This window comes from Gossypium arboreum, chromosome 10, assembly GCF_025698485.1.
Source record: "Gossypium arboreum isolate Shixiya-1 chromosome 10, ASM2569848v2, whole genome shotgun sequence".
NCBI classification, from domain to species: Eukaryota; Viridiplantae; Streptophyta; class Magnoliopsida; order Malvales; family Malvaceae; genus Gossypium; species Gossypium arboreum.
In genome coordinates, this window is record NC_069079.1 from 245,072 (window position 1) to 263,950 (window position 18,879).

At 32.3% G+C, this 18,879-nt stretch overlaps 2 protein-coding genes across 4 annotated transcripts; one reads left to right on the forward strand and one right to left on the reverse strand.

The window, feature by feature from the left end:
- Positions 1 to 1,398: 1,398 nt before the first annotated feature.
- LOC108489639 (uncharacterized membrane protein At1g16860-like) lies at positions 1,399 to 6,488 on the forward strand. 3 transcript variants are annotated; one of them, XM_017794315.2, is made up of 5 exons: positions 1,399 to 1,812; positions 4,026 to 4,991; positions 5,179 to 5,334; positions 5,491 to 5,702; positions 5,793 to 6,488. In XM_017794315.2, the coding sequence occupies exons 2-5, from the start codon at positions 4,107 to 4,109 to the stop codon at positions 5,983 to 5,985; spliced, it is 1,446 nt and encodes a 481-aa protein (XP_017649804.1). In that variant the 5' UTR covers positions 1,399 to 1,812; positions 4,026 to 4,106; the 3' UTR covers positions 5,986 to 6,488. The 3 variants fall into 3 exon arrangements, with proteins under 3 accessions (XP_017649804.1, XP_017649805.1, XP_017649806.1); XM_017794316.2 differs by lacking the exon at positions 1,399 to 1,812 and adding an exon at positions 1,817 to 1,974; XM_017794317.2 differs by lacking the exon at positions 1,399 to 1,812 and adding an exon at positions 1,847 to 1,922.
- Positions 6,489 to 7,024: 536 nt separating this feature from the next.
- Positions 7,025 to 11,772, reverse strand: LOC108488062 (F-box/kelch-repeat protein At1g51550). The gene is made up of 2 exons (XM_017792376.2): positions 11,146 to 11,772; positions 7,025 to 8,215 (listed from the first exon to the last, which is right to left on the reverse strand). The coding sequence occupies exons 1-2, from the start codon at positions 11,741 to 11,743 to the stop codon at positions 7,245 to 7,247; spliced, it is 1,569 nt and encodes a 522-aa protein (XP_017647865.2). The 5' UTR covers positions 11,744 to 11,772; the 3' UTR covers positions 7,025 to 7,244.
- Between the last annotated feature and the right edge of the window lie 7,107 nt (positions 11,773 to 18,879).

Sequence of the window (18,879 nt, forward strand, 5' to 3'; positions counted from 1 at the left end):
CATATGAAAATTAAATTGTAGTTCATGAAATTCTGATTTTCATTCAATTTTATATATTTAAAAAATGAATACATACATTTATTTTCATATTAGATTAATATGATTGTGCATGCATTATAGCAATGATGATTCGATAATATTAGTAATTTTGAATATTGAATCAAATTAAAATGATATAATTTTAATATTTATTATTTTTACTAAATATAGGATTTAATTATTCATCAATGAGGGGTCTGTTTATGTTGAAATTAATGTCACGTGATACATTCAATATTTAATTATTTATGTAAATGGTGGAGAGAGTATTAAATAATATAACAAGGATCATTTCATTCATTATTAAATGATTTTATATTGTATGCCCGTTAAATAAAAACAAATTTAAAAAAATAACAATTTATAAAACACTTAAATTATGTCACTACATTTCTATATTTTAACCATTCATGTTTAAAATTTTTGAATATGATATATTTTTTGAGTAGAAAAATACTTTATAAAAAATTACATCAACCAACTCATATCAAGTTAAATTAGAACCATTACAATCAGCAGACAACAACTCTTTTATCGAAATTAGTGAAGTTTCAAATAATTAATATTTATCGAATATGATATTTTAAACATGTAAAAATTTAAAACTTTTAAATTTATTTAAACCAATCACACATTTAAAATATTTATATATTAAACATGCAAAAAAATTAAAAACATTAAATTTATTTATACCAATCACACATTTTAAATATTTATATATTAAACATGCAAAAAAAATTAAAAACTTATTGAATTTATTCATACCAATCACACATTTTAAATATTTATATATTAAACATACAAAAATTTAAAACTTATTAAATTTATTCAAACTAAGCACACATTTTAAATATTTGTATATACATACATACTCTTTCAAATTTGTACAGATATACATAGAGACCTTTGTTTCATGTTTAAAGTTTAATGATGACAAAATATTTTAAAAATAAGAAATATTACTTTTTAATTATGAAATAAAATCTATAAAAATAATTTAAACCCAAAAATCTGAAAAATGCCAAGAGTCCATGAGTCATGGTATTCAAAGATCAAATTATGAAAATTTCATATCTATCCAAACCTTACCAAGTTTGAGAATAAAGAAATAATAATTATGGGGTAAATAAATGAAAAGTTTTAGAAGTTATGGGGCAAAGTGAAAATAAGGCAAAAGGAACAAATCAAATCAAGGCATGTGTGTGCTTTGGAGTTGGATAAGTAAGTCACGCAGAAAATGTTAAAGTAATGGGTAAATCCGTCATTTTGATATTTGACCCTCATTTTATGCTCTAAATATAATATTAATTATCTTTTCAAATTAATAATTATTAAAAAAATTATTTATCGAATTAAAATTTGATTCCAACTCATTAATAATTTAACAAATGAAGTTCAATTCGAAGTTAAGCAAAAATCACTTTTAGCAAAATCATGCCACCCGCATGTGGACACTTTTAATCATTATCTTAAAATTATTATACAATTAAATATCAATATATTTTAGTTAAAATAATTTTCATATTTTCTTTAAAATAAAACAAGCTTAAAAGAGAAGAAAAAAAAAGGAACGAACTTTAAAAAAAAAAAAAAAAACAGTAAGCAGCTAGAAACTAAAACAGAGAGACAGAGATTTTTTTTGGGGGGTTAATATATCTTTTTAGTATTTGTTAATGTTTTTTTTTAACTTTGTTTTTCCTCGTATAATGTCTGTAAATCTCTTGATTTCCTCAACTACTTCAGTTATATTTTCATCACCTTCTTCAATTTCAGGTATTTTCTCTTCTTCTTTTTTTTTCCTTTCTATATCTTCCATTTTTCTTCTTTATTTTTTCCCGTCAGATCTTTGATCTTTGCTGTTTTGTTTCAAAATGAAGATCTGGGTATCTTTCGTTTTGTGATTTAGCGTTTGATTTCCCTTTATTTTGCCTCTGGGTATTGTTTTTTTTAGCCATTTTTATTGTATTTGAATTTGTTTTGAGGAAAAAATGTAGTTTTTGAGTGACTGTTTAAGCTTGAAAACATCTACTTGTTTATGTAGATCTTTTCTTCTTCTTTTTGTACTTTAGTTTTAGTAAAATAAAAATAGGAATTTACTGGTTTCTATTTGGTTATTTGGTGACAAATTAGCCATTTTTAATATCTAGTTTCACTGTTTTAAGTTTGAAAGTATCTACTTGTTTGTATAGATCTTTTTTTTTTTCCTTTTTAATCTATTTTTAGTAAAATAAAATGGGAGTTTACTTGGTTTTTTTACCCCCTTCTGATTTAGGCTTCTCAGTTTGTTTCTTTGGTGACAAAATAGCCTTTTTTGAAAAGGAATAAAAAAAGCTTGAAAATGTTGAAATCAACATTAGTTGAGCCTTTGTTTCAATTTGTGATCTGGGTTTTGCTTAGTTCTTTCATTTTGGGTGATTTATTGGAAATTTCCATTTTTTTGATCTCTTTAGAATCTGAGTTGTTTAACTTAGCTTGGTTCAATATAATTTTAGATCTTTACTTCTATTGTAAATGCTTTTGTGCATAGTGATACGAGACTATGTTGCTCCGACTCTTCATTTTCTTTTTAAGTGCATATGTTCCTCACTCATTTTCGTATTGGATATTTATCTGTATTAAACACTCACAAGTCTAAGTAATATAGATAGTAAATAGATTCAAGCATTTGTAGATAGTTTATTTACGAGAATATAAGAGCAAAGCAATCTCGAGGGAAGTAGTTAGGTTCATTGGTTTTGGTTACAAGGCGACAATCACAACCAAAGGTTAAGGCTAATGGAGTCTTTCTTTTGCATCAAGAAAGATAAAGGAAAGATCTCCTAGTGAAACCGTGCCATTTTTTAATACCTTAGGCTTAGGACAGGATAGTAAGGGAGTCCCTCAATAGCGCTCCTATCCCATGGCAGGATGTGTTCTATTCTCGCCCATGCAAGCACAACAAAGTTCTTGAGCTAAGTTGTAGGACATCATAGAACTTTATAAAATATTAAGCAGCGCAAGTTACGGTTCAAGTACTTTTAGTTCGTTTTTAGGGATCGTTTTGGGAGATTGTGACTGTTAGTATGGATGTGCACTGTGTTATAAGTACAATTACTGCAAGCTGAGATTCTTAAGGAGATCTTTTAATCAGAACACTCTGGATGGACTAGTTTTGATCAAATAAAAGTAGAGGGACTAATCCGCACAAAATGATAAGTACAGGGACTATTCTCAGGATTTTACCTTTTTTTCATTTTCTTTGTCCTGTCACTGCGTTTTCTTCTTTAGAATTCACGGTTACCGCATTGTTGTCAACCATTTATGTTGCATCAATTTTCATAGATTCGACTGAACTTCCACGATTTAACTATTGAATCCACTTATGCTTTAGCTCAAAATGGAAATTGGTGACGATATACATGTGTATTTGATTAGAACAGTATTTATCATATAGAAGAGCAATCCAAATACGTGCCTTTACTGCTGCTGTATATGTGTTTCTGTAAGTACCTGATTGGTTGCTAAAAGTACCATGGAGGCTCCAGTAATGGGAGTCAGATTGCATTTTGCTTCCACTACTTAGAAAATAGGCATATTAGTCCCTATACGTTAAATCAAAGAGCAAACTGGTCCTTCTATTAAAAATTTCATTCATTTCTACTGTTAAAAACCGGTCCCTATATGTTAGCATGATGTACACTTGGCATGCCACGTATCACTATTTGGTTATTCCATCAGCCATGTCAATTTACAAATGGATGGAATTTTTAGCAGAAAGGATCAATATGCTCTTTGAACTAAAATATACGGACTAATTTGCTCATTTTTTTTGAGGGAGGCAAAATTCAATTTGACTCCTATTACAAGAGCCTTCATGGTACTTTTACTGTGAGTAGTTAGGTCCATATTGTTTGATTCTTGATTCTCTATTGCACCGACCTATGTCTCTGTGATTATTAGAATTAAACTATTCATTCAATATTTAAGGTGCCTTTTTTCTATGTCAGGAGGACTCTAAGTTTTTTATCAACGGACTATTGGAAGCCTTTCTTGTGTGATATCTTCTGTATTTGTACGTCGGAAGCTCGATGGGTTCGAGATTCCCATCTCATCAGCTCAGCAATGGTCTTTATGTATCAGGTAGGCCAGAGCAGCCCAAGGAAAGAACTCCGACAATGAGCTCAGTAGCAATGCCGTATACTGGTGGTGATATCAAAAAGTCGGGAGAGTTGGGGAAAATGTTCGATATCCCTGTTGATGGCTCTAAGTCTCGGAAATCCGGACCTATAAGTAGTGCCCCTTCGAGGACTGGATCTTTCGGAGGTGCTGCTTCACACTCTGGACCAATCATGCCTACTACTGCAGCACCTCGAGCAGGCTATACCACCTCTGGTCCTGGACCTACAGGATGCATGTCTGGTTCAACTTCATTAAAGAAGTCAAATTCTGGACCATTGAATCGACATGGGGATCCGGTAAAGAGAACATCCGGCCCTCAGTCTGGTGGACTAACATCGAGTGGACGCCAAAACTCCGGTCCTATTCCAGTCCTTCCTGCTACTGGTCTCATTACATCCGGGCCTATCTCTTCGGGCCCACTAAATTCATCCGGGGCTCCTAGAAAAGTATCTGGTCCTTTGGATACAATGGGATCAATGAAGGTACATGGTTCTGCTGTGAACATTCTTAACCATGACGATGATGAGTTTTCTTTTAAGAGGAACTTCCCGAAACCGATATTGTGGTCATTGATACTGCTTTTTGTGATGGGTTTCATTGCTGGGGGCTTTATTCTCGGAGCTGTTCACAATGTCATTCTCCTCATCGTTGTTGTGGTCCTTTTCGGTACTGTTGCTGCATTATTTGCTTGGAATTCGTGTTGGGGAAGAAGAGCTATTATGGGGTTCATTGCTCGTTATCCCGATGCTGAGCTCCGAAATGCAAAGAACGGACAATTGGTGAAGATCTCCGGGGTATGTGATTTAATGTTTGTGTATTAGTAATAGCGGTTACATGGGTTAATCTTTTTATATGTGGTTCGAATATGTCAACTAAATAATTACCATGAGACAGAGCCTGTTCGATCAAAATCCTGATTCATGGAAAAATTGTAGAACTTGAATGAGTAAAGCTTTTCTAAATATTTGGTGTTTCTTGAAGGTTGTAACATGCGGAAATGTGCCACTCGAATCATCCTTCCAGAAAGTTCCTAGATGTGTTTATACATCTACTAATTTATACGAGTACCGCGGATGGGATTCTAAAGCAGCCAATCCTAAACATCGCCGATTTACGTGGGGGCTTCGATTGTCCGAAGTAAGTTGTTGGAGTATTCAGTTACTGATTTGATAAATGTTATGCGCCTTGAATTGACACAAGCGGTGATGTGATAAAAACATAAGGGCATATTTAAGAAAAGCAAAATGGTTTGGCCGACTCTTTTAACCTTTTCGTGTCTTATCTCTTTGACAGAGGCGTGCGGTTGACTTCTACATCTCCGATTTCCAGTCGGGTTTGAGAGCATTGGTAAAAACAGGCTACGGAGCAAGGGTGACTCCATATGTGGATGATTCTGTTGTCATTGATGTTGACCCAGCCAGTGAAACATTACCTCCAGATTTCATTAGGTGGCTCGGAGAAAGGAACCTTTCGAGTGATGACCGTGTAATGCGGATAAAAGAAGGGTAAGTATCCGGATTATCTTATAAGTTGGTATAAAAAAAACTCGGAGAAACTATTTTGACTTTGGAATTTACAAATTCCGGTATTTGTAGGTATATCAAAGAAGGAAGCACGGTTAGTGTAATGGGAGTTGTTCAAAGAAACGACAACGTGCTCATGATCATCCCTCCGTCCGAGCCAATAACAACAGGATGTCAATGTGCAAAGTGTATCTTCCCGGCCGGTCTCGAGGGTATTATAGTGAGATGTGAAGATACATCAAAGACCGATGTTATCCCGGTTTAGTAGTGTATGCTCGTTGTGGACTTTCTCAGGTAACATAGTTAAAATGATTATTCTTTCTTTATTTCTATGGCAATGGTGGCGGTGTTGGTGGGCGGAAAAATGGCACTTATGAGAGGCGATAATGCGATGACTTAGGAGTTTCGGGGTAGGTGATTGTCTTTGTTGTTGTCATTTTAACTCGTTGTATAGCTCTTTGGTTTCTATGTTGTTTTTCGATTTTTTGTTTTTCTTTTAGTCCCCGTGTTTGACGTGTATTTGAACATGGCCATTGGGATATAACCTTTCAAGGACTTTTCGAATACATAAAAGAAAATACCCATGTCGAATACATATTTGTATTTGATACTCACACCCGAATCCGAGTAAAATAGGGCTCGGAGGCTTTTGTCATGGGGGTTGGCTTGATGTTATTAGGGAGTTTATGCGTGTTGAGTAGTAGATTGCAATTATGTAAAATAGAAACGAAAAAAAAAATTAATCTATGTTTTGCATTGTTTTATTCATATGATTCTCTCTTTCTTTTTTCTAGTATTTTTTTTATTTTTTTCCAAGAATAATTTAATTTTTTATATAATGTTCATTTTTTATCCATAATCTTTTTAAATTTTTAAATTGGAAAAAAATTAGTTTAAGCATACTTGAATTTATGTTCTCTTAATTGCCGCAATTGCTGCAATAGTAACATATCGATCGAACTAAAACTTAATCAATTAATTTGTAGTGTTATGAGATAAAAAGAGTTTTTTCTGAGCAAAAATGAGATTTTTTAATATACAGATCAAAAGCATAATTTTTTTCTTGATACGATAATTAAAGTTAAATATTAATTTAGTTTCAAACTCGTAAACCTATTCACACAAAATTGTGGTCTATACAAGTGATCAGATTCATTTTGGGATAAGTTTGAATTTATATTTTTAACTTCAAATTAACTCATATTTATAAATAATAAAAACACAAATAACTTTACTTTAACATTTTTATTTCTTATAATTAAATTAAAATAAAAAATATATTAGTCTTAAACAATAAAACAAGCTTTTAATTAGTTCAAGTTTGACACTTGGAATTTTTTAAAAATTTCAAGCCGATTTAATCTATGAACAACTTTAATCAACACATGCAATTTTAAAATTACCGTTCATCCATGTCCATGAAACGCATACATATATATATACATGCACACATGGTACGTACATACCTACATACATACACAAGCCTCTAATCTCTTTTTTTTTTTTTTTTTTTTTATTATTCCTTCATAACTGAAGTACCAACTCCACCAGAAATAGCTCACCATCAAACCTAAGCCCAGCCGGTTCAGCAGGCTGAAGCAATCCGTCGACCATTCCGCCGAACACGTACAAATATCGACCCGAATCATCGACACAAGCTCGATGAAATGATCGACACCCAGGTTTATAACCTTCGGGTTTAAGTCTTCTCCACTTGTTTGTTAACATTCTTTTCGAATTCAATCTTGTAGGATGCATTTTTTCTAATGATATGTGACTAATATCTAAGACCCAGAAATCATCTTTCCTATGCCTCAATGAATCTTCTCCTCCATGAATTAGTAACCGTCCCCCGATTATCGACGTAGCCGAATGTCCAACTCGTGGGAGAGAAACTCCGGCCGGTATGTTTTGCAACTCGTAAAAGATTTGAACCCATTTTGAGTAACCTTCGGTCACATGTAACACCCATATATCATTCAAAACTTCGTATCCCAATCCTCTTCCACCGAACAGAATCGTTTGCGTTTCGCTGATACATGTCAATGAATGTCCTGAACGAGCAGGAGGTGATGGATGGCTAACGATTTTATGCCATGTTCCGTAACATCGATTTTCAGACAGTTCTATAATCCATGTATCATCTAACCTGACACCATTTAAACCAATCCCTCCGTGGATAACCATCTTCCTAGAGCTTATACAACATGCAGCATGGGCTCCTCGTGGTGGTGGAGACGTCGAACCGACATCGAGTAGCTGCCATGATAGCGAGATGCCGAGGTTTTCGTGGAGTGAAACTTGTCCTAACCATGTATCACTGTGTCGGTCGCCTCTCTCGTTGATTCCTCCGAACAAAACAAGATAATTTTCAATAACAACACATGTATGGCCAAATCTTCCACTTGGGGTACCTGTTTGAATCTTCTGCCATTTTAGCATGTTTTGAGAATTGTTGCCGATGTAAACTGCCCATGTATCGTCAAGATCGCGTCCTAAAGGCAGCAAAAGTTCAAAAAGTTCAGATATCTGTGAGTTACTCAAATTCAAACGTGAGTATCAGACATCGAGATATATTGTCACATACATATATTTCCATGTATTTAGAGGATTATATCCAATAAAAGTATCATAGAGGCTCCTATACTAAGAATTAAATTACATTTTACTCTCTCGACTCAAAAAATGGGTAAAATAATTTTTTTTACATTAAATCAAAGTGCAAATTAATCATTTTTATTAAAAATTTCATCTATTTGTATTGTTAAAAACTAGCATGGTTAACCGATGCCTAATTACATTGATTTTTCACTAAAATACTCATGCTCTATATTTATGTTTCATGCATATTCTACCATGAGGCCCTGTACTAAAAGTTAAATTGCATTTTACCCTTTTAACTCAAAAAAATAAAGAAATTAATCATTGTATATTAAATTAAAGAGCAAATTGATTCTTTTCATTAAAATTGACTTAATGACAAATTTGGCTACTAATGTTTACATGTTTTGTCAAAATGACCCTAATTATATTTTTAAACTTTTTTGGCCATCAACCTTTTTTTTTTCAAATTACTTTTTTAACAAATTTGATGAAAGTACCGTTAAAAAGTTAACAACCTTAATTATGTTTACTTTCTTTAAATTAAGAGTTTTTTTAATTTCATGTATGATTTATTTATTTTATTATTTTTCACATGTAATTATTTTATTGAATTATCTAAGTAATAAATTATATCTCATTAAAATATTTTACATCATCCTCGTTAATTTTTTAATGGTACTTTCATCAAATCATTAAAAAACAGTTAAAAGAAAAACAAAAGTTTATAGCCAAAAATGGCTAAAAAATACAATTAGGGCCATTTTAATAAAACATGTAAACGTTAGTGGCCATTTTTGTCATTAAGCCTTAAAATTTTCATCCATTTCAACTAATAAAAACATATGTATATCACAGAATAACTTGACAATTACACATGATGTGCCACATGTATCTCATTCTCGTGTGCAGGGACCATTATTTAATAGTAGAAACAAATGAAAATTTTAATGGAAAGACAAATTTACTCTTTAATTTAACATATAGGAACTAATTTGCCCATTTTTTTTTAGTAGAGGGGGAAAATACGGTCTGAGCACAAGGGCCTCTGTGATACTTTTACCAACATATTCGGACAAGGAAACAAATATAACTCTCAAATATACAAAAAAAAACTTCTAAAAGAAATTGAACATACTTGTATTGAATATATACTCATATCCGACATTCACCTTAAAGTTTTAGACCTAACAATGCTAGTAGGGACAAAGCTAGAAAATCGCTTTAGAAGCAAAAGATGAATCATAGATTTTAGAGGGTTAAAATGTAATTTTAACATTATGTTAACTTTTAATTTCATAAATTTTAAAGAAATTAAAACACATAATTACCATTTTTGAGAAACCAAAGCCACGGCTTGCACCATAGAATGCTAGACATGACATGATTATACAACACCACAAAAATGAGTAAAACGTGATAGGAAACATGACACAACACAAAAAAAGTAACATGAATGCAATATAACTATATAAGTACACCTATAACTATATAACACAATTCATTAACTTATCCAAAGTTCTATAAATATAAAATACCTTAAGCACAATACGAGAAGATACACAAATACAAAAAGAATACATATATAAACCAAGTAAATCCAATCGACTGTTAACTTATCAAAAGTTGTAAAACATAGAATACCTTAAGCGCAATTACAACACGAGAAGATGCACAAATACGAAAAAGAATACATGATAAGTTCTATAAATATAAATACGAGAAGATACACAAACACAAAAAGAATACACATATAACCAAACAAATCCAATCCACTGTTAACTTATCATTAGTTCTATATAAATATAAAATACTTTTAAGCACGATTATAATACGAGAAGATTAAAAGAATACATGTATAACCAAAATAAATCCAGTCTACTGGTAGTGGTTTCACTAAATTCAAGACTATAAGAGAAAAGCCATTCTAGGAAACATGCACCAAAAAGAAAGCAAAATCATATATTAAGCTTTTGAGCCAACTACGCATAGTAAATTATATTTATATTATTCGGTTTTATTTTTGGGATAAATATCAAAATTATATATGAATTTTTATTTAATGTTCAATGTCATGAAGTTTGATTTTGGCGATTTTATAAATGAAATTTTAATTTGATTCAATTTTAGAAATCACTAACAACATTATCGAATTAATACCATTTTACGTTAATATATTATATAAAAACAATTGTATTAATTAGACATGAAAATAATTATATAAATTTATTTATTTAAATATATACAAATAAATCAAAATCAAAATTCTTACATCAAATTATACATTTAACCAAAATTCATATATAAAATTAATATTTATCCTTTATACATAGAAAAATAAACACACAATGATATTTCAACATAAAACATTATGGATTTTAGAATCTTTATTTCCACCAAAGTTTCATTTGTCTTTTATATAAATTTTTTATAAAAATATTTATTACATAATTTAGATTTTCCTCTGCATCCTGACTATTCAATAATCTAATATATATATATAAAACCTTGAATATTATAAAGTAGAATTATTACTTTTTTCTTGAAGTGTTTGAATTCAATATCTGTATTTTTCATATCATGAATATGATTCTCTAAATATCCTACTAAAGTCGAGCATATGATGCTACTGGTACTGATTTTACTAAATTCAAAAGAAACAATAACAGCTATGCCATTCCATGAAACATGCATCAAAATCAAAGATTAAAAAATAAAAGATATACTTCGATTTTTCATTTTACTTTGGAATATTTTAGCTCATCCATGGGGTATAAGTTTTCAAAATTCTTAATAAAAAAAAAAGGAAATTAAAGTGACTGACCTCCTTCATAGCCGCCACCGAACAAAACCAAGCAACCGGAGACAAAATTGAGAGAGTGAGAAGCTCGAGGAACTGGCAAAACCAAATCGGGATCTGGCTCAGCGAGTTTGTAACAACAAACCGAGTCAACTCGAGAGACTTGTTTGTAAAGCCTAATCCAGGGAATCAATCGACGTTGTTCATCGTCATGAAAAGAAGATTTAAGAGCATCAACAGCAGTGTTTCCCCAATCTCTCCTGCAAACTGATTCCCATAGAATATCAGAAGTAGCCAAATACCTGAACTTCTTACAAGTCATGGCGAAAGATAGGATTGAATCCATGGGAAGTAAAAGTAAGATTGTAAAGAGATGGTCAGTAGCTAAGCTAGCAATGGAGGAATATCCATTGATGAAGCTGGTGGTGGTGCTGGTTTCCGCCATGGAAGAAAAAAAACAAGGATTTGCGGTTTTTGTAATGATTGCTTGGAATTTTATGGCTATGATTAGTGGGGGGAGTGTGGAGAGAGGAGAAAGTAGCAGAGTGGAAAGCTCAATAATGGGCCTGCTTTGTTTTTCTTCCAATTTGACTATTATACTCTTTATGATATATATACACATATATGTGTAAGACAAATGCAAACACTGAATAAGTTAATATGTATCAATCTAATATACTTTATATAACAAAAATTAATCATTTGTTTGCCTTTTGAAATTTTGAGATCAAAAATTTTATTGGGTTTTCTTTTAGATTCTCTAAATTTATTTAAATAATTTTTAAAAATAGTTTTGTGATATTTTATGATTTTTTTTAAAATTAAGTGACTAGAATATAAATTTATTAATAATTTAATGATTTTATGTAATTTATTTATATATGAATTGTCAATATAGGTTATATAAAAATTATACAAAATCAATAACTGAGTTTATTTTAAGTTATAAAATATAAAATTGTTTGAAATGAATTAAATTAATGGAGATACTTATTCAAAGAAAGATATTAAATTAATTTATTTAGGAATTGGTATAAAACTCAATTAAATTAAAATTTTAATTTGTAATTTTATAATTTTATAATTTTTTTAGTCGAATGAATTAAACTGATTCAACAAGAGGGATCCACCACTGGTCGAATTCCCAAAACTTCGATTAGATGGTGAAAATGTTTAAGCGGGAAATGGTAAATAGGGTTTGGTATTAGCAGCAGCAAGGGCCAAGGAAAGAGAGAGGTGGGGCCTTGGATGTGTTTGTCCGTTTGCCTTTTTTTTTTTTGTCTTATTTCATAATTTCTTTCGAAAATTTTAAATACATTTTTGAATTTTTAAATAATTTATTAATATTAAAAATTTCATCATATGTAGGGTAAATAAAATTGATTCGATTCAAAAAATTCGATAAAAATTTAAATATTAAATTAAATAATTTGAGTTATTTGAGTTAATCAAGTTATTCGGATCAACTCGAATAAAAAATTAAATTTTTTTTATTTAACTCGAATATGAATTATACAATTCAAGTTATAAAAAAATCTGAATAAGCAAACACAAAACTACGTCGTTTTGATGAATATTTAGTTTTTTAAAAGTTAAAATTCAAAATAATTAAGTTAAAAGGCAAAACTATGTCGTTTTGATAAATGTTTAGCCATTAAATTAAAAGGTAAAATTATTATTTTTTCATGTAGTTAAATAATCTTATACTTCATCTACTAGTTAAATAATCAGTCCATTTAAACGCAACATTAAGTATAAATATTCGTTAGCTCGACTTGATTTGACTTGAAATTTTTTGATTTGATTCGATTCGAAAAAAATTCAATTTAAGGTCGGTTGCTAAAATAGGATTTTTCAACTTGACTAACTCGAAAATTTTTTACTCGTTTCAACTCGACTCAATCGAATACTCACTCCTAATCATATGTATGTATCGTGTGAAAATTACCTATTTAAAATATAGATATATATTTAAAATTGATATACAACAAATAACAAAAATATATGCTTTGAAACTATTTAATAATTGCAACATATGAAATATTTACGATATTAAAATAAAATAATTAAAATACACTCTAATAATATTACTTGTTTTAAATACTAAGGTTATTTTGTAATTTCTCTAACTGAGTGGATGTTTGGCTGACTTGTGACACTAACTCAATCAAGAGTTTTAAAAATAGTATAAGATATATAATTGATGAAGACAATAAAATTTGTATAATAAAATTAAAATGCATAAATAAATTAAAATAAAGTTTTGGTTGAATCATGAATGTTAAATCTAGTTTTTCCAATGTAATTGACATGGGTTCAAATCCTTTTTTTATTTATTTCTTTTTTTAACTTAAAAGACTAAAATAATCACAAATAACATTACTTATTTTAAATAAATAAGGTCAATTTTGTTAATTCTCTAACCGAGTTGGTGTTCGGTTGACTCGTGACACTAACTCAGTCAGGGATTCTATTAATAGTGTAAATAATACATAAGATGAAATGGTGACTAAATGTATCATAGAGGCCTCTGTATTATGAGTTAAATTGCGCTTTGTCCAATTTATTCAAAAATAGATAAATTAGTCATTGTACATTAAATTAAAGAGTAAATCAATCCTTTCTGTTAAAAAATTCCATCCATTTGTACTACCAAAAACTAAAAGGCTAATGGAATAACCAAGCAATGACACTTGACATGCCACGTGTATCTCATGATGATGTACAAAACTAGTTTTTAACGGTAGGAATGGGTGAAATTTTTAACAAAATGACTAATTCGCTCTTTTATCTAACGTAAGGTCAATTTTGTAAATTTTCTAACCGAGTTGGTGATCGATTGACTCATAACACCAACTCAGTCAAAGGTTTTATTAATAGTATAGATTATATATAAGACAAAAATAGTGGCTCAAGATATCAAAAATGCCTATGTATTAAGAGTTAAATTGTCTTTTGCCACATTTATTCAAAAAATGGACAAATTAATCATTGTGTTTTAAATCAAATAGTAAACAGGTTCTTTCTATTAAAAATATTCGTCCATTCGTACAATTAAAAATTGAATGGCTAATGGAATAACTAAGCAGTGACACATGGCATGCATGTACCTTATATTGATGTGCAAGACCAATTTTTAACAGTAGAAATGAATGAAATTTTTAACAGAAGGAGTAGTTCGCTCTTTAATCTAATATATAGAGACTAATTTGTCAATTTTTAAAGTAAATAAGGCAAAATAAAACCTGACTCCTAATGTAGGGACCTACATGGTAATTTTACCCAAAATAGTGACATGACATAATAATACTATGCCTGTAATTTGATACACATGACATGTTATATCAACGAATGTAATTCATCGTTAATATATTAACAAATACATTAATTTTCCATGAAACTTTGACCTATTTGATAAAAATTAAAAGATTAAAGGTGCAATCGAATAAAAAAAAAGAATCAAAACGAAATTGAAAAAAAATAGACAAATATTAAAGGTAAAATGAGAATTATAATTTGGGGATATCAAATGCAATTAACTATTTTTCTTTTTTGAAAGTTATCCTTGATATTTCAAACTTACGTTATTAATACATTAAGTAGGCATGCATTTACAAATTGATCTACTGAATGTTAGTTTTTCAAAATTTTCCAGCCTTGATACAAATTCCTTACTGATTATTATGGAGGTATTTGTTGTTTCAATAGGGTCGGAAGCGTGTAAATTATTGTACTAAAAAATCACACAAAGTTCAATTCCCAGGGAAGAGAGGTGGATCACAAGGATCTCTTAAATACCAAGTCTTTCCTTAGTCAGAATATCCCTTTTATAGTAATTTAATAGCACAATTAAATACTACTATTATACCCTCAAATATTGAAAGAAAAATAGGACAAGAAAGAACACAAGAGTTTTAACGAGGTTCAGTAAATTATACCTACGTCCTCGGCACTAACACCGGATGATAACTTTACTATCTCCAAAATATTACAAACAAATAGAATTCCTTAAGAATTCTCAAATGGGAGAAGAGAAAACTAAGAGAGAAAGATTGGTTGGGATGATTGAAATGAGAAATGGTTAGGCCTATTTATAGTTAAGGCTCGGGGACTAACTTGTAAATGGCCTAAAAATTAGGGACCAAAATTGCAATTATCCCATTCAACTTTAAACAAGTTGCTTGCCACTTTTTTTCTTTCGATTGCCAATTGCACCTCCCACCACCCACCATTTTGACTTTTCAACAATCTCCACCTTGAAGATTTGATTAGGATAATCACATCTTCACTTCTTTCAACTCCCAAATTCGATAAAGCTATCTTTTGTAATGCCTCCAAATGCGCTCTCGGCGCCATACACCTGAAGGTGCTCAAATTCTCGGGATGTTAATCAAGTTCAAACAATGATTAAACTTGATTGTTGTTACCACTTTGGTCATCATATCTGCAGGATTATCTGCTGCCGGAATCTTCAAGTAGAATTTTTCCTTTTCAAAGACTTCCGCACAAAGTGATATCTTACGTCGATATGCTTGGTTCTTGAATGATAGACTTGATTTTTCGCTAAATGAATAGCGCTCGATTGTCACAATATAGACTAATGTGACTTTGAACAACTCCCAAGTCTTTCAACAATCCATTAAGCCAAATAGCCTCCTTAATGACTTACATAATCGCCATATATTCCGCTTCACACGTAGTAGACACAACTCATGTAGCGCAAGGTAGACTTCCAACTCACTGGGGCTTTAGCAAGAGTAAACAGATACCCGTAGTTGAGCGACGTTTATCTAAATCACCAACAAAGTCGGAATCAACATATCCGACTACAAACCCGACCAAGTGCTTCATCCTGTTCAAAATTAAACCAACATCTACGGTTTTTCGAAGATACCGTAGAATCCATTCCTGACTTGCCAATGTCCTTTTCGGGATCATGCATATACCTGCTCACAACTCCAACGACTTGTGAAATGTCGGGCGCGTACACACCATCGCATACATCAAACTCCCAACTGCATTAGCATATGGGACTTTTGCCATATATTCTCTTTCTTCTTGGTTTTGAGATAATTGAGCACTAAGTTTCAAATGAGAAGCAAGTGGGGTACTTACATGTTTAGTGTTTTCATTTACACCAAAACATTGTAATACCTTTTTCAGATATTGCTTCGATTCAAACAAAGCTTGCCTCTCTGTCTATCTCTACTTATCTCCATGCCGAGAATCTTCTTGGCCTCACCTAGATCTTTCATCTCGAACTCTTGATTCAAGCGAGCCTTGACTTATCTATCTCTTTTGGCTCTTGAGCGATTAACATATCATCAACATACAAGAGTAGATAAATGAAAGATCCGTCATGTAGCTTCGCAAATACACACAATTGTCATATTTGCTTCTTGTATATACGCCTTTTCATAAAGCTATCAAATCGCTTGTACCATTTGCCTCGGGGATTGCTTCAATCCATATAGCGATTTGTTCAACTTACAAACCCAATTTCTACCACCAGCATCTTTGTATCCTTGGTGAGTCATATAGATCTCTCTTCTAACTCACCATGCAAGAAAGCCGTTTTAACATCAAGTTGAGCTAGCTCCAAATTCAACTGTGCTACCAAGGCCAACAAAATTCTAATGGAGGAATGCTTCACAACAGGGGAAAAAACATCATTGTAGTCAATTCCCTCCTTCTGAGCGTAGCCTTTAGCTACTAACCTTGCCTTGTAGCGAACATCTTTCTTGCTAGGAGATCCATCTTTCTTTGCGAATACCCACTTGCATCCGATTGCCCTTTTACCTTTCGGTAATTGCGCCAACTCCCAGTGTTGTTCTTGGGAGATTGCATTTCTTCATCCATGGCGCTTTTCCATTTATCACTTTCTAAGCTTTGCATTGCTTCTTGATAAGTGATAGAATATCATCATCAACAACGGGAGGGCGTGGCCACCATATCGATAATCGAGCGGGTTTACGAATTTCTCTCCTTGGCCTTGCAAGCTGCAATCGGTTACGTGTACTTAATGGTTCTTGGGTCGAATCTCTTCAACCTCTAATTCCTCCATTGTGGCTGGAGAATTAGACTTATTAACTGGGCAAATCCCCATCTGCTCAAACTCTACTGTTTTGGAGTACACTCCACTGCTTGTGGAGTATCGCTTGTCTGAATATCTTCATCTCGCTACCTTTTTCAATGTGGCGATTCATCAAAGGTAACATCTCTGCTTTCAGATCATTTTCTTTGTGCTTAAGCACCAAAGACGAAATCCCTTCACTCGTAAGTGATTCCTATAAAGAGCTTTCTTTGCCCTCGGATCTAACTTTGACTCCTTCACATGGTAATATGCGGTGGATCCAAACACATGTAAGGAATCATAATCAGCGATTTTCAGACCATACCTCCATAGGAGTTTTTCTTTCTAATGCGAGATGATGGCAAGCGATTAACAAGATGGCGGTATGTCACGACCTCACCAAAATTGCTTGCCCAACCCAAAGATTGGACAACATACATCGAACTTTCTCCAAAGAATGTTCGATTCATACGCTCTGCCACTCCATTCTGCATGGTGTATCCCTAATCGTGAAGTGTCGAACAATACCATACTCTTGGCACACATCGAAGAACGGATCACTTCTATATTCCCTCCATTGTCCGTCCTAAGCCGCTTGATTTTCTTGCCGGTCGGTTTTCGATCATAGTTTTCCATTTAAGAAAACTCCAAGCACTTCATCTTTAGTTTTCATGGTATACACCCAAACTCTTCGGAAAAGTCATCAACAAAAGTAACAAAGTAGTGTTTTCCTCCCAACAAAAGTGTTTTGGAAGGCCCCACACATCTGAGTGAACATATTCCAATATACCTTTTGTATTATGGATAGCGATCTTAATTTCACTCTCTTTTGCTTTCCCGAACACAATGCTCGCAAAATTTTAATTTGCAAGCCTTTGCACCTTTCAACAATCCTTGCTTTGCTAGAATTTGCAAGGATTTTTCGCTGGCATGTCCCAACTTCATATGCCACAACTGCATTGAGTCCAATTCTTTGTTACTGGAAGCTGCAGCGACTACTCCAATAACTGTACTACCTTGGTAGTAATACAAGTTATTTTTCCTGATGCCCTTCAATATCACAAGTCGCCAGGATGTCACTTTCAAAACCCCATCTCTCATAGTAACAACCGAACCATTGGATTCTAAGGCTCCCAATGAGATGAGATTTTTCTTCAAACCGGCACGCATCAACATCGGTTAGAACTCGGTTGATCCATCTTGATTCTTTAATTGGATTGAACCTATCCCAGCAGCTTTCTGAGCATTGTCATTGCCCATATAAACAACTCCTCCATTTAGTTCTACTAAATCGAAAACCACTCCGGTTAGGGACATATGATAGGTACAACCCGAATCCAATATCCACTCATCCGAATGGAGCGACGATGATGATGCAACCATGATAATTGAGTCACGGTATCATGCTTTGCAACACAAGCATCTACAGACTTTTCCCTTATTCTTGACTTTGGACAATTTTTCTTCCAAGGCCTTTCTCATGACAAAAGGCACATTCATCTTTCCCGAGTCGGACTTTGACTTTGATCTCCCTTTTGAGTTTTCTTAGAGTGTATGAACGACCTCGGACTACTAAAGCTTCATATCTCGATTGAGTTTTTCTGTTTGTCCTTCTTTCTCTGTTCATAATCGTATAAGGCCGCATGAGACTTCGCTCGAGATATATCACTCTGCCATGAAGTAGA

Bases quoted from the DNA above. Each gene is read 5' to 3' on its own strand.
- LOC108488062 (XM_017792376.2), bottom strand. From the start codon at position 11,743: ATGTGTATATATATCATAAAGAGTATAATAGTCAAATTGGAAGAAAAA. The intron at 8,216-11,145 runs GTCAGTCACTTT...TGCTGCCTTTAG, and splicing joins CGGTGGCGGCTATGAAGGAG to GACGCGATCTTGACGATACA.
- LOC108489639 (XM_017794315.2), top strand. From the start codon at position 4,107: ATGGGTTCGAGATTCCCATCTCATCAGCTCAGCAATGGTCTTTATGTA. The intron at 4,992-5,178 runs GTATGTGATTTA...TGTTTCTTGAAG, and splicing joins AATTGGTGAAGATCTCCGGG to GTTGTAACATGCGGAAATGT. The intron at 5,703-5,792 runs GTAAGTATCCGG...CGGTATTTGTAG, and splicing joins GTAATGCGGATAAAAGAAGG to GTATATCAAAGAAGGAAGCA.